Here is a 13,056-nt window from a genome sequence, read left to right as displayed (position 1 = left end):
AGGCACCTTCTAGGGGTACAATGTCTGTGCCTCAGAGTCAGTGCTCTTCCTGAAGCAGGAAAGGAACATATACACTCAACCTTTACCAACCAGAGATGCCAAGGGGAGTGTGAGTTTGCGGATAGCAGTAGGAGTCACTCTCCTCCCCGGCACTTTTCCTTTGGGAATTTGCTGGAAAGGAAAGGGGCAGCTTTCCTTCCAGGCAGCCTTCGCCCAGCCCGCAGCAGTAGCACAGTGCCCTGCTTGTCTTCAGGGGGAATGGATAGCAAGGTCTCGGGCACCACCAGCAATGGAGAGACCAAACCAGTGTGCCCAGGTGTGGAAAAGGCGGCGGAGGATGGCGCCCTGCAGCGAGACCAGTGGAGCAACAAGATGGAGTTCGTGCTGTCCGTGGCTGGGGAGATCATCGGGCTGGGCAACGTCTGGAGGTTCCCCTACCTCTGCTACAAAAACGGGGGAGGTGAGTTCACTTGAGATGGGAGCAGTAGGGGAGAGCTGTGCCTGCCCGGCGTCTCCCGCCTGGGCAGTGGATGGAAGTTTCCTGCCTCTGTTACAAAAACAGGGAGAGGTGAGAGGCACTGCACCCTTCACCCCTGCAAGGCTGTCTCCACCTCCTGCACCTCCTGCGCTCTGGGGAGCCCCATGGATGCGGAGGATGCTGGAGTTGGCCAAACCCTGAGAAGTCGCTCAGGACCCTGCAGGAGGAGCACCTGGACAGGGGTGACTTCCTGGGTACCCATGTTGGCAGCAGAGAAACACGGGTGTGGGCTGGGACCAGATGGATGGGGATTTGGGTTCTGGCTCTGCTATTCACTCCTGTGTCCTGGGGCAAGCCCTCGGACCTCAGGTGGGTGCAGTGAACAGAGACGGTTCTTCCTGCCCCTCAAGGTGTTTGTCAGGACTGGAGGTCGTGGGCGAGGGGCCTCAGAAACCATAGCTGTGCTGATGTTGGCACCCAGCTGTCCCGTGGCCTCAAGACTCGGCAACCAGGGCCACCTGTCCCCCGCCCCACCCCGCTGCACTGTGACATCCCCCCCAACACATCTCCTTTGATCCCAGTGACTCTTCATTTATAATTTCCCCATTGAAATGTTTGTATGGGGTGGGGGAGCATGGTTTCTAGTTTCTTTCTGGATCCTTCCTGCCTCTCAGGCCCTGCAGTGATCCCACTGCCCCCATAGAAACGTGGATCACTTTCCCACCATGGACTTTCTTTTAGGCATCCTCCACCCCCACTGCCAGATCTCTGGGGAGCCCCTGAGGGATTTCCCAGGTGCTGAAGGCCTCTGGGAAGAGCAGTGGGTTCGGAAGGTCTCCTCGTCGGTGGGAAAAGCTTAGTGGGACTGGGCTCCCTGGTCTGGTTTTAGGGGCGGGGTGGGGCTGCAGTCTGGGCTGGAGGACGGGAAATACTGAGATAAATCACAGGGAAAGACTGAGAGGTCGGGAGCTTTGTGGGCCACGAGGACTTTAGCACACCTTAATGCAACACTCACCCTTGTTGGGGGCGTGGGGGCCTCCCTGTGCGTGAGCCCAGTTGAAGTGGTTTTGGGGAGAGAAAGCCCACAGCACAGAGTAGGGGTGGGAGGTCAGGAGGGAGGAGAACATAGGGAGGTCCTGAGCCCATTCTTACTCTCAGGATGGTGGCAGCTCGGCACTGGCCCGGGGACCAAAGGTTAACTCGTATTTTTTCAGAGCGGGTGGGAATGGGCCGGTGTGTTCTCCCTCCCCCAGACTCTCTGGCCGGCAGTCTGAAGCTGCAGGACTTTGCTTGGTTGACTGGCATCTCCAGGGAAGGCAGGAGATCCCCACCCAGCTCTGGACCCTCCGACAGCTTGTTCAGACTCTTGGGCCCTAGGGTGGTCGGATTCAGCTAGTCCGGGGAGGAGGAGGGGTGGGGGGCTAAGCTGGGCCTGGGGGCTCTGTGTCTGGACCCGGTGACCAGCTTAGCCCCTCACACAGCAAGAAGATTAGGAGGTGAGCTGCTTTCCGCAAGCCGCTCTGGAATGGGACCGCGAGGTCGGCCTGGGAATTAGCAGGACTGGCACGAAGAGGTGGGGGAGGGATTCTGGTGTCTGTGGGGACCCCTGTGCTAAGGGAGGGAAGGAAGGGGGAGCGGGGGTCAGGGCAGGAGCGTGGGGTCACCCCGTCTACGGGAGGCGTCCCCCAGTGGGTTTGCGCCTGAGCTCTGCTTTGGGGGCCCATTTAGGTCTATGAGGCCTGGGGACGTGTGGCTGTGTCTCAGAAAAGGAAACGGAGGCCAGGATCACGACCACGGCCCCTGATTCTTCACCGAAGGAGCAGGGGTGCGGAGGTAGGACGTGGCCGCTTCCTGCCTGGACAGGGCCTGTCCTCCAGCACGCTGGTCCCCAGGACCCGTTTTGGGGGTCCTGGGACCATCTCCAGAATCCTGACGCCATCCCCTTCCTCTTACCCCGTCTTCTCCAGTGGGGCACCAGGCCTCAGGCTTCCTCTTCTCTTTCCTTGACGGACAACAGCAGCTGGAGGAAGTGCGCTGAGGGGCTCTGGGGCTGGAGGCCGATGCCCAGCTTTGCTCTAAAGGCCCTGAGTCATGCAGAGCCAGCAGATGGACACATGGGTGGCGCCTCTGCTGGCGTGATGGGGACCTATCCAGGACCTCCTGGGTCTGTGCAGGGACCCAGACAGGCCTGCTCTTAAGGTTTCTGGTGTTTCCAGAGTCTCATCCTTTCTGTGCCTTTCACCCACCTCGTTCCCTCAGAGCACAGGCCCCACACTTCATCTCGTCACCTCGTCTCTTGGTCTGGAAGGGACAGATGCCTCCTTGTGACAGGGCCCTTCACTGCCGACATGAGAGAGGGGGCGGGGAGGGGGAGGGGGAGGACAGAGACCTCCTAGGTTGGTTTGATCCCCTCCTCCCAGTTTAAGTGCTTTTATTTAAACCCATGGCTCTCAGATCAGGGCTGGGACTCCCAGGGGATTCGAGGATGGTTCTGAGCAGGTTCTGAGGATGCTGGGGTCATGGCATGAACCCCCCAGGGTCACGTGTGCTATCAGCCTGCCTCTGCTGGGTGCTTTCTCCAACTTCACAGCTGCAAATAGAAGCTTTTGTGCTTGGAGGGAGGACCTTATTGTTACTAATGTTTGTTTGTTGGGGAGCTCAGGGAAGAAGAGGGAAGAAGAAGTCCTTGAAGCATAGCGTCAGTTCCAAACTGAAAATGCAAGTGCTGTCTTTGGTTCCTTCCAGCCTGGAGGTTTGGTAGATCCAATTAGAAGTGAGCCCCAGAACAGGGCAAGGGCTGAGGTAAGAATATGATGGAGGACAGGTCGGCAGTGAAACACAAAACCAGAGACGCTGAGAAAGTGGTGTGAAGAAACCAAGTCCATTGGCTGGGACTTGGGCTTTCAAAGCAGAGGGTTCAGTCCCTGGTTGGGGAGCCAAGATCCCACATGCCTCATGATCAAAAAACCAAAACACAAAACAGAAGCAATATTGTAACAAATGCAATAAACACCTAAAAAATGATCCATATAAAAAAAAAACCCAAAAAACAAAAAAACAAGAACTTAAAAAAAAATAAAATATAAAATCAGCATCCAGCAGAAGATAGGGAAAAGGGGTGCCTTCTAGGTAAATGCCCTCCTTGCTGTCCAGACATGTGGCCAGTCCACCCTTAGCACCTGCCCGCAGCCCCCACCCCTGTGACTTTCTAGAATCAGGCCAACCCATGTAAGTCACCCAACGGTGGTTACAAACCGAGAACGTGCTACCTGCCCGGAAGGACTCTGAGTTGTGGTGATAAAACGGAAACAGAACAGACCACCTCCCTGTCTTTGTGGGGTTTTCTTTCCGGGTGTGGGTGGGGGCCAGACAGACAGTAAACACAGTGAACAAGTGAATGACACAGCGTATCAGAAGTCCCTGAGCATTACAGGAGCAGGGTGGGGGCGGCCGCACTGAGAGCACTTGAGTGGCAGCTTTTGGGGTGGGGGTGAGACCCGGTCCTGGGGATATTGGAGGTGGGGAGGGCACCGAGGGGCAGAGGAAGCAAAAGGTTTTAATGGCCTTAGAGCTGGAGGCTGGCTGGTGTGTCTGGGGAGTCAAAGGAGGGGAGTCACTGTGTGGGGTGGGTCATGCAGGGCTTGTCAACCACTGTGAGGTTCGGCTTTTGCTCCAGGGATGGGGAGTCGGGGTAGAAGTTTGAGCAGAGCGGCCAATCTTACACTTGAACACAATCTTTGTATCTGTGGTGTTGAGAACTGACGGCAGAGGCCTCAGGCTGGAAGCAGACCAGTTTCAAGGCTAAGAATCTAGGAGTCTCCTTGTTGATCTTCTTTCTTACATAACTGCTGACTCTACCTGAATACCCAGATTCCGGTTGCTGCAGAACCCGGGCCTTCAGCTGGAACCTCTCCCACTCCCTGGATCCCGGGCCACCGGCACCCTGAGTTTCCCAACACCCAGGATGCCCAGGGCTGGAGACCCCGAGTGAGACCACAGCAGAATGTGCCACCGCTGGGCAACTCAGAAACCGGGATCTCAGAGGGAAGGCTGTGGGGTGGGGGCGCAGCCAAGCGAACCCCAGCTCTAGACATCAGGGAGAGAGAGCGCATAGGATGCCGATGCCAAGGGCGTTAGACGGCCCCACTGTGCCCTGAGGATGTCCGTAGATACTAAGGATCAGAGAGATGAGGAGTGCATTTCTTCATGTAAGAGTCATGGTTATGTTATTAGTACGTGACGACTGGTTACCGTTTTTAGTTAGTGACTCAGTGCCAAGTATTGGTTCAGTAGTGCTGATTACAGCATGTGATAATTCATGAATGCTCACCGCTGTGTTACTCATGTGGAACATTTAACAGTTTGTCTTTAAAAAAATGTCGCCTGGAGGGACTTCCCTGGTGGTTCAGGAGCTAAGACTCCGAGCTCCCAATGCATGGGACCTGAGTTTGATTCCTGGTCAGGGAAATAGATCCCACAAGCTGCAACTAAGACCGAGTTGCCAAGTAAATAAATAAAAAATGTTTTTAAATTGTCACTTGGAACATGACAGGTGACACCACAGGACACACTCTTACTGAGAAGGATGTCAAACAGAACGGTTCTTTTCCAGGATTGGTGTGTGGTCTCTGGCATCCCACGGGGGAAAATGCCAGGACATTTTAGAATTGAGGGAGGCGATTGAATGGGGGCTTGGGGGGAGCAGGTAACCGTGACTCCATTCTCCTTCTCCAGGACTGGCTTTCTTTTGCAGGGGTGGTGGTTAGGGCTCGGGTGAGGAAACAGGCAGTGTCCCCAGGACTCCCTGGTGGGCACATGGGTCCCTCTTGGGCTCCATCCCTTCTCTAACTCCCTCCCCGGTTTGGGCCCAGGGACTCTGCCTTGGGGGTGTGGACTTTATCCCTTACGGCCAGCTGCCCAGGTGCTCAAGGAGGCAGAGGAGGAGGGGAACAGACTGACCACCAGACCTGGTGCAGTTAAACATTGGCTTAGTTTATTGGGAAAGAGCAGGTGGCATAGAGATGGGAGGAGGGTCTTGGCAACTCCTCTCCTGGCCCCCCACTCTCTCTTTGCTCTCTTTCTTTGATGTTTAACTCTCAGCAGTGACTGTTCATTTTGGCTACTGGATTCTCTCTTTCCTAATTCCCTCCTCCTGCCCAATGAGCCTTGTACTGATTTGTATCCTTACTTGCCTGAATTGTTTGTGATCTTTCTTTGCCCTTGTGGTCACCAAGTGTCTCCCTTAGTGCCTGAATTATGTGTGGACCACATGCCAAGAGACTCGGAAGGCAGAGAACTGGAGGAGTTGATTCCTCACCACCAACTTTTGTTTTAGCAATTTTAGTATGGTATAATTGGCTTACAATAAATGGCACACATTTGAAGTGCACAGCTAGGTAAGTTTTGCCATAGGTACACACCCTTCAGACAATCACCACTATCAAGATAATTAATGGGGACTTCCCAGGTGATCCAGTGGTTAGGACTCCAAGCTCCCATTGCAGGGGGCACAAGCTTCATCCTTGCCTAGGGAACTAAGATCCCACATGCTGCATGGAGTGGCCAAAATATAAATTAAAAAAAAAAAAAGAAAACGATCATGAATGTATCCATCACCCTCCTAAACTGCTTCCTGCCCCTTTCTCCCACCCCCGACCTCTGCAACCCCATCTCAATGCAAGTGCAAACCTGTTTTGTTTTTTAAAGATTTTTTGATGTAGACCATTTTTAAAGTCTTTATTGAGTTTGTTACAATATTGCTTGTTTTATTTTTTTATGTTTTTTTTTTTTTTTTTTGGCTGAGAGGCATGTGGAATCTTAACTCCCCAGTCAGGAGTTGAACCTGCATCTCCTGCTTTAGAAGGTGAAGTCTTAGTCACTGGACCACCAGGGAAGTCTCTGTTTTTGAAAGATGTAACTATTTCCAGCTTTACTGATTTATTACTGATACATAATATATGTAAGTTTAAGGCATACAACATTATGATTTGATACAAATATATATTGCAAAATCATTATCACAATAAGGTTAGTTAACAATTCCATTCCTTCATATCATTACCTTTTTTTGGTGGTGATAGCATTTAAGATCTACACTTAAGAACTTTCAAGTATATGATACAGTATCATTCACTGTAGTCACTACACTATACAGTTCCATCACCAGGAAATGTTCATCTTATAATGAACTGTGTCCCCTTTGATTATCTCCCCATGTCTCCCTCCCCTAGCCTCTGGCAACCACTCTTCTACTCTCTGCCTTGATGAATCTGACTATTTTGAGATTCCACATATAAGTGAGAACACACAATATTTACTTTACTTTCTCTGTATGACTTATGTCACTTAGCATGATACCCTCGAGGTCCATCCACATTGTTGCAAAGCATGGAATTTCCTTCTCTCTTATGGCTGAATAATATCCCACTATACATATAGCATTTTCTTTATCCATGCTGTCCCTGTATACTAGTTTGCATTTCTTAGACTTTTCTATAAATGAAATCATGACTTGGCTTCTTTGACTTAGCATAATTACTTTGAGATTCATCCATCTTTTTCATGTCTCAGTAGTTCCTTTCTTGTTATTGCTGGATAGTATCATAGCTCAGGCAGTAAAGAATCTACCCACAATGCAGGAGACCTGGGTTCAGTTCCTGGGTCAGGAAGATCCCCTGGAGAAGGGAATGGCTACCCACTCCATATTCTTGGCTGGAGAATCCCATGGACAGAGGAGCCTGGCAGGCTACAGTCCATGGGATCACAAGAGTAGGACACGACTTAGTGACTAGACCACCATTCCATTAGATGGGTGGACTGCCATTTATCTCTTCTCCCATTTATGGACATTTAAGTTCTTTCCAGATTTTAGGTATTACAAATGAAACTGCTAAGAACATTTGTGTACAAGTCTTTGTATAAACATATGCTTTCACCTCCCTTGAGTAAAGACTTAAGTGTGGAATGACAAGGTTATATGGTACATGCACCTTTAACTTTTTAAGAAACTGCCAAATGCTTTTCCAAAATGGTTGTGCCATTTTACATTCCTGCCAGTGGTGTATGCAGGTGCCAGCTTTTCCACATCTTCACCAATCAGTTCAGTTCATTTCAGTCGCTCAGTTGTGTCCGACTCTTTGAGACCCCATGAATCACAGCACACCTGGCTTCCCTGCCCATCACCAACTCCCGGAGTTCACTCAAACTCATGTCCATCGAGGCGGTGATGCCATCCAGCCATCTCATCCTCTGTCGCCCCCTTCTCCTCCTGCCCCCAATCCCTCCCAGCATCAGGGTCTTTTCCAATGAGTCAACTCTTCGCATGAGGTGGCCAAAGTACTGGAGTTTCAACTTTAGCATCAGTCCTTCCAATGAACACCCAGGATTGATCTTCTTTAGGATGGACTGGTTGGATCTCCTCACAGTCTGAGGGACTCTCAAGAGTCTTCTCCAACACCACAGTCAAAAGCATCAGTTCTTCGGCACTCAGCTTTCTTCACAGTCCAACTCTCACATTCATACATGACCACTGGAAAAACCATAGTCTTGACTAGAAGAACCTTTGTTGGCAAAGTAATGTCTCTGCTTTTTAATATGCTATCTAGGTCTTTTTTTTTTCTTTTACTTTTTTGGACTGCTCCATGCACACATGAGGCTTGTGGGATCTTAGTTCCCTGACCAGGGATGGAACTGCAGTCCCTGCATTGGGAGCATGGAGTCTTAACCACTGAACCACCAAGTAAATTCCTGGTCTGTCTTTTTAATTTTTCTAATTGGTGTGTAGCATTACCTCATTATCATTTAAATTTATAATGACTAACGATATTAAACATCTTTTCATGTGCTTATTTGCAACTCACATATCTTTTTTTTTTTTTTTTTTGGTGAAAACCTGTTCAAATCTTTTGACCATTTGGAAAAATTAGGTTGTTTGTTTTCTTACTGTCTTAGCCACTAGATCACAAGGAAGTCCTTCTTTTCTTTTTAAACACACTTAATTGAGTTATGACTGACTTACAAAAAGCTGTACACATTTAACATATCAACTCGATGAGTTTGGAGGTAAACACACACCTGTGAAACCATTTCCACAGTCAATGTCATAAACATATCTGTCACCTCCAGGGTTTCCTTCTGTCCTTTCTTTTTAATTTTAACTTTTTGTGGTAAGAACAAAATTCATCTTCTTAGATCAGCTTTTTTAAGTTATTTTTTTATTGAAGGATAATTGCTTTACAGAATTTTGTTGTTTTCTGTCAAACCTCAACATGAATCAACCATAGGTACACATATATCCCCTCCCTTTTGAACCTCCCATTTCTCTAATAATGAGTGATATTGAGCATCTTTTCATGTGTTTGTTAGCCATCTGTATGTCTTCTATGGAGAGATATCTGTTTAGGTCTTTTTCTTACTTTTTGATTGGGTTGTTTGTTTTTCTGGCATTGAGTTGTATGAGTTGCTTATATATTTTGGAAATTAATCCTTTGCCAGTTGTTTCATTTGCTATTATTTTCTCCCATTTTGAGGGTTGTCTTTTCACCTTGCTTATAGTTTCCTTTGCTGTGCAGAAGTTCTTAAGTTTAATCAGGTCCCACTTGTTTACTTTTGTTTTTATTGCCATTACTCTAGGAAGTGGGTCATAGAGGATCTTGCTTTGATTTGTGTCATTGAGTGTTCTGCCTATGTTTTCCTCTAAGAGTTTATAGTTTCTGGTCTTACATTTAGGTCTTTCATCTATTTTTAGTCTATCTTTGTGTATGGTGTTAGGAAGTGTTCTAATTTCATTCTTTTACGTGTAGCTGTCCAGTTTTCCCAGCACCATTTATTGAAGAGGCTGTCTTTGCCCCATTGTATATTCTTGCCTCCTTTGTCGAAAATAAGGTACCCATAGGTGCATGGGTTTATTTCTGGGCTTTCTATTTGTTCCATTGGTCTATGTTTCTGTCTTTGTGCCAGTACCATACTGTCTTGATGATTGTAGCTTTGTGGTATAATCTGAAGTCAGGAAGGTTGATTCCTTGAGTTCCATTCTTCTCTCTCAAGACTGCTTTGGCTATTCAGGGTCTTTTGTGTTTCCATATGAATTTTGAAAATTTTTGTTCCAGTTCTGTGAAAAATACCATTGGTAATTTGATAGGGATCACATTGAACCTGTAGATTGCATTTGGTAGTATAGTCATTTTCACAATATTGATTCTTCCTACCCAGGAACATGGAATATCTCTCCATCTGTTTATGTTGTCTTTGATTTCTTTCATCAGTGTCTAATAATTTTCTGTGTACAGTTCTTTTGTCTCCTTAGGTAAGCTTATTCCTAGAAATCTAGTTCTTTTTGTTGTAATGGTGAATGGGATTGATTCCTTAATTCCTCTTTCTGATTTTTCATTGTTAGTATATAGAAATGCAAATGATTTCTGTGTGTTGATTTTGTATCCTGCAACTTTGCTAAATTCACTGATTAGCTCTAATAATTTTCTGATACTATCTTTAGGGTTTTCTATGTACAGTATCATGTCATCTGCAAGCAGTGAGAGCTTTACTTCTTCTTTTCCAATCTGGCTTCCTTTTATTTCTTTTTCTTCTCTGATTGCTGTAGCTAGGACTTCCAGAACTATGTTGAATAATAGTGGTGAAAGTGGATCCCCTTTCTGATCTTAGGAGGAATGCTTTCAATTTTTCACCATTGAGAATAATGTTTGCTGTAGGCTTATCATATGTGGCCTTTACTATGTTGAGGTAGGTTCCTTCTATGCCCATATTTTATGCCCATTTTTTGAAAATGGGTGTAAATGTGTGCTGAATTTTGTCAAAGCCTTTTTCTGCATCTATTGAGATTATCATTTGGTTTTATCTTTCAGTTTGTTAATATGGTGTATCACATTTATTTATTTGCATATATCAAAGAATCCTTGCATTCCTGGAATAAAACCAACTTGATCATGGTGTATGATCTTTTTGATGTGTTGCTGAATTCTATTTGCTAAAATTTTGTTGTGGATTTTTGAATCTATGTTCATCAGTGATATTGGCCTGTAGTTTGCTTTTTGTGTGTTGTCTTTGTCTGGCTTTGCTATCAGGGTGATGGTGGCCTTGTAGAGTGAGTTTGGAAGTGTTCCTCTGCAATTTTTTGAAAGAGTTTTAGAAGGATAGGCTTTAACTCTTCTCTAAATGTTTGATAGAATTCTCCTGTGAAACTATCTGGTCATGGCCTTTTGGGAGATTTTTGATCACAGCTTCAATTTTAGTCCTTGTAATTGGGTTGTTCATAATTTCTATTTCTTCCTGGTTCAGTCTTGGAAGATTGAACTTTTCTAAGAATCTGTCCATTTCTTCCAGGTTATCCATTTTATTACCATGTAGTTGTTTATAATAGTCTCTTACAATCCTTTGTATTTCTGCATTGTCTGTTGTAACCTTTCCTTTTTCATTTCTACTTTTGTTGATTTGATTCTTTTCTCTTTTTCTTGATAAGTTTGGCTAATGATTTTTCAATTTTGTTTATCTTCTCAAAGAGACAACTTTTAGTTTTATTAATCTTTACTATTATTTTTTTTCATTTCTTTTTCATTTATTTCTGCTTGGATATTTATTATTTCTTTCTTTCTACTAAGTTTTGGGTTTTTCGTTCTTTTTCCAATTGATTTAGGTGTAAAGTTAGATTGTCTATTGGATGTTTTTCTTGTTTCTTGAGGTGGGAATGTGTTGCTATAAACTTCCCTTTTAAAACTGCTTTTGCTGCATCCCATAGGTTTTGAGTTGTCATGTTTTCGTTGTCATTTGTTTCTAGAAATATTTTTATTTCCCTTTTGATTTTTCCAGTAACCTGTTGGTTATTTAGAAACATGTTGTTTAATCTCCATGTGTTTGTGTTTCTTACAGTTTTTTCTTGTAATTGCTATCTAGTCTCATAGCGTTGTGGTCGGAGAAGATGCTTGATGGGATTTCAATTTTCTTAAATTTGCTGAGGTTTGATTTTTGACCCAAGATGTGGTCTATCCTTGTGCTTATGGAGAATGTTCCATATGCACTTGAGACGAAGGTGTAGTCTTCTGCATTTAGATGGAATGTCCTAAAGATATCAATGAGATCCATTTCATCTAATGTATCATTTAAAACTTGTATTTCCTTATTAATTTTCTGTTTTGATGATCTATCCTTTGGTGTGAGTGGGGTGTTAAATTTTCCTAATATTATTGTGTTACTGTCAATTTTTCCTCTTATGTCTGCTACTGTTTGTTTCATGTATTGAGGTGCTCCTATGTTGGGTGCACAAATATTTACGATTGTTATGTCTTCCTGTTGGATTGATCCCTTGATCATTATGTAGTGTCCTTCCTTATCTCCTGTAATCTTCTTTATTTTAAGGTCTATTTTGTCTGATATGAGGATTGCTACTCCAGCTTTCTTTTGCTTCCCATTTGCATGGAATATATTTTTCCATCCTCTCACTTTCAGTCTATATGTGTTTTTAGGTCTGAAGTGGTTTCTTGTAGACAGCACATATATGGGTCTTGTTTTGTATCCATTCAGCCAGTCTGTGTCTTTTGGTTGGAGCATTTAATCCATTTACATTTAAAGTAATTATTGATATATATGTTCCTATTGCCATTTTCTTAATTTTAGGGGGTTGATTTTGTAGATCTTTTTACTTCTCTTGTATTTCTTGACTATAGAAGTCCATTTAACATTTGTTGTAAAGCTGGTTTGGTGGTACTGAATTCTCTTAACTTTTGCTTGTCTGGAAACCTTTTTATTTCTCCACCAATTTTGAATGAGATCCTTGCCAGGTAAAGTAACCTTGATTGTAGATTTTTACCTTTTAGTGCTTTAAACATATCCTGCCATTCCCTTCTGGCCTGCAGGGTTTCTGCTGAAAGATCAGCTGTTAAGTGTATGGGATTTCCCTTGTATGTTACTTGTTGCTTCACCCTTGCTGCTTTTAATATTCTTTCTTCTTGTTTAGTCTTTGTTATCTAGATTAGTATGTGTCTTGGTGTTCCTCCTTGTGTTTATCCTGTATGGGACTCTTTGTGTCACTTGGACTTGATTGACTATTTCCTTTTCCATGTTGGGGAAATTTTCAACCATAATCTCTTCAAAAATTTTCTCACACCCTTTCTTTTTCTCTTCTTCTTCTGGGACCCTTATAATTTGAATGTTGGTGCATTTGATATTGTCCCAGAGGTTTCTGAGACTATCTTCAGTTCTTTTCATTCTTTTTACTTTATCCTGCTCTTCAGAAGTTATTTCCACCGTTTTATCTTCCAGGTCACTGATTCATTCTTCTGTTTCAGATATTCTGCTATTGATTCCTTCCAGAGTATTTTTAATTTCAGTAATTGTGTTGTTTGTTTTTTAATTCTTCTAGGTCTTTGTTAATTGATTCTTGCATTTTCTCCATTTTGTTTTCAAGGTTTTTGATCATCTTTACTATCATTATTCTGAATTCTTTTCCAGATAGTTTGCCTATTTCCTCTTCATTGATTTGGACTTCTGTGTTTCTAATTGGTTCCTTCGCTTGTGTAGTATTTCTCTGCCTCTTCATTATTTTTTTAAATTTATTGTGTTTGAGGTCT

At 44.7% G+C, this 13,056-nt stretch overlaps 1 protein-coding gene across 2 annotated transcripts in view; it reads left to right on the top strand.

Moving 5' to 3' along the window:
• Positions 1–258: 258 nt before the first annotated feature.
• Positions 259–13,056, top strand: part of SLC6A13 (solute carrier family 6 member 13) — a 36,490-nt gene continuing 23,692 nt past the window's right edge. For both annotated transcript variants that reach the window (XM_065923583.1, XM_065923573.1), the window contains exon 1: positions 259–460. In XM_065923583.1, the coding sequence (XP_065779655.1) occupies positions 259–460 (202 nt within the window). The remainder of the gene's footprint in view (positions 461–13,056) is intronic.

The sequence above is a fragment of the Muntiacus reevesi genome, chromosome 1 (assembly GCF_963930625.1).
Source record: "Muntiacus reevesi chromosome 1, mMunRee1.1, whole genome shotgun sequence".
Lineage (NCBI taxonomy): Eukaryota > Metazoa > Chordata > Mammalia > Artiodactyla > Cervidae > Muntiacus > Muntiacus reevesi.
This window is presented reverse-complemented; position numbering and strand designations above follow the sequence as displayed.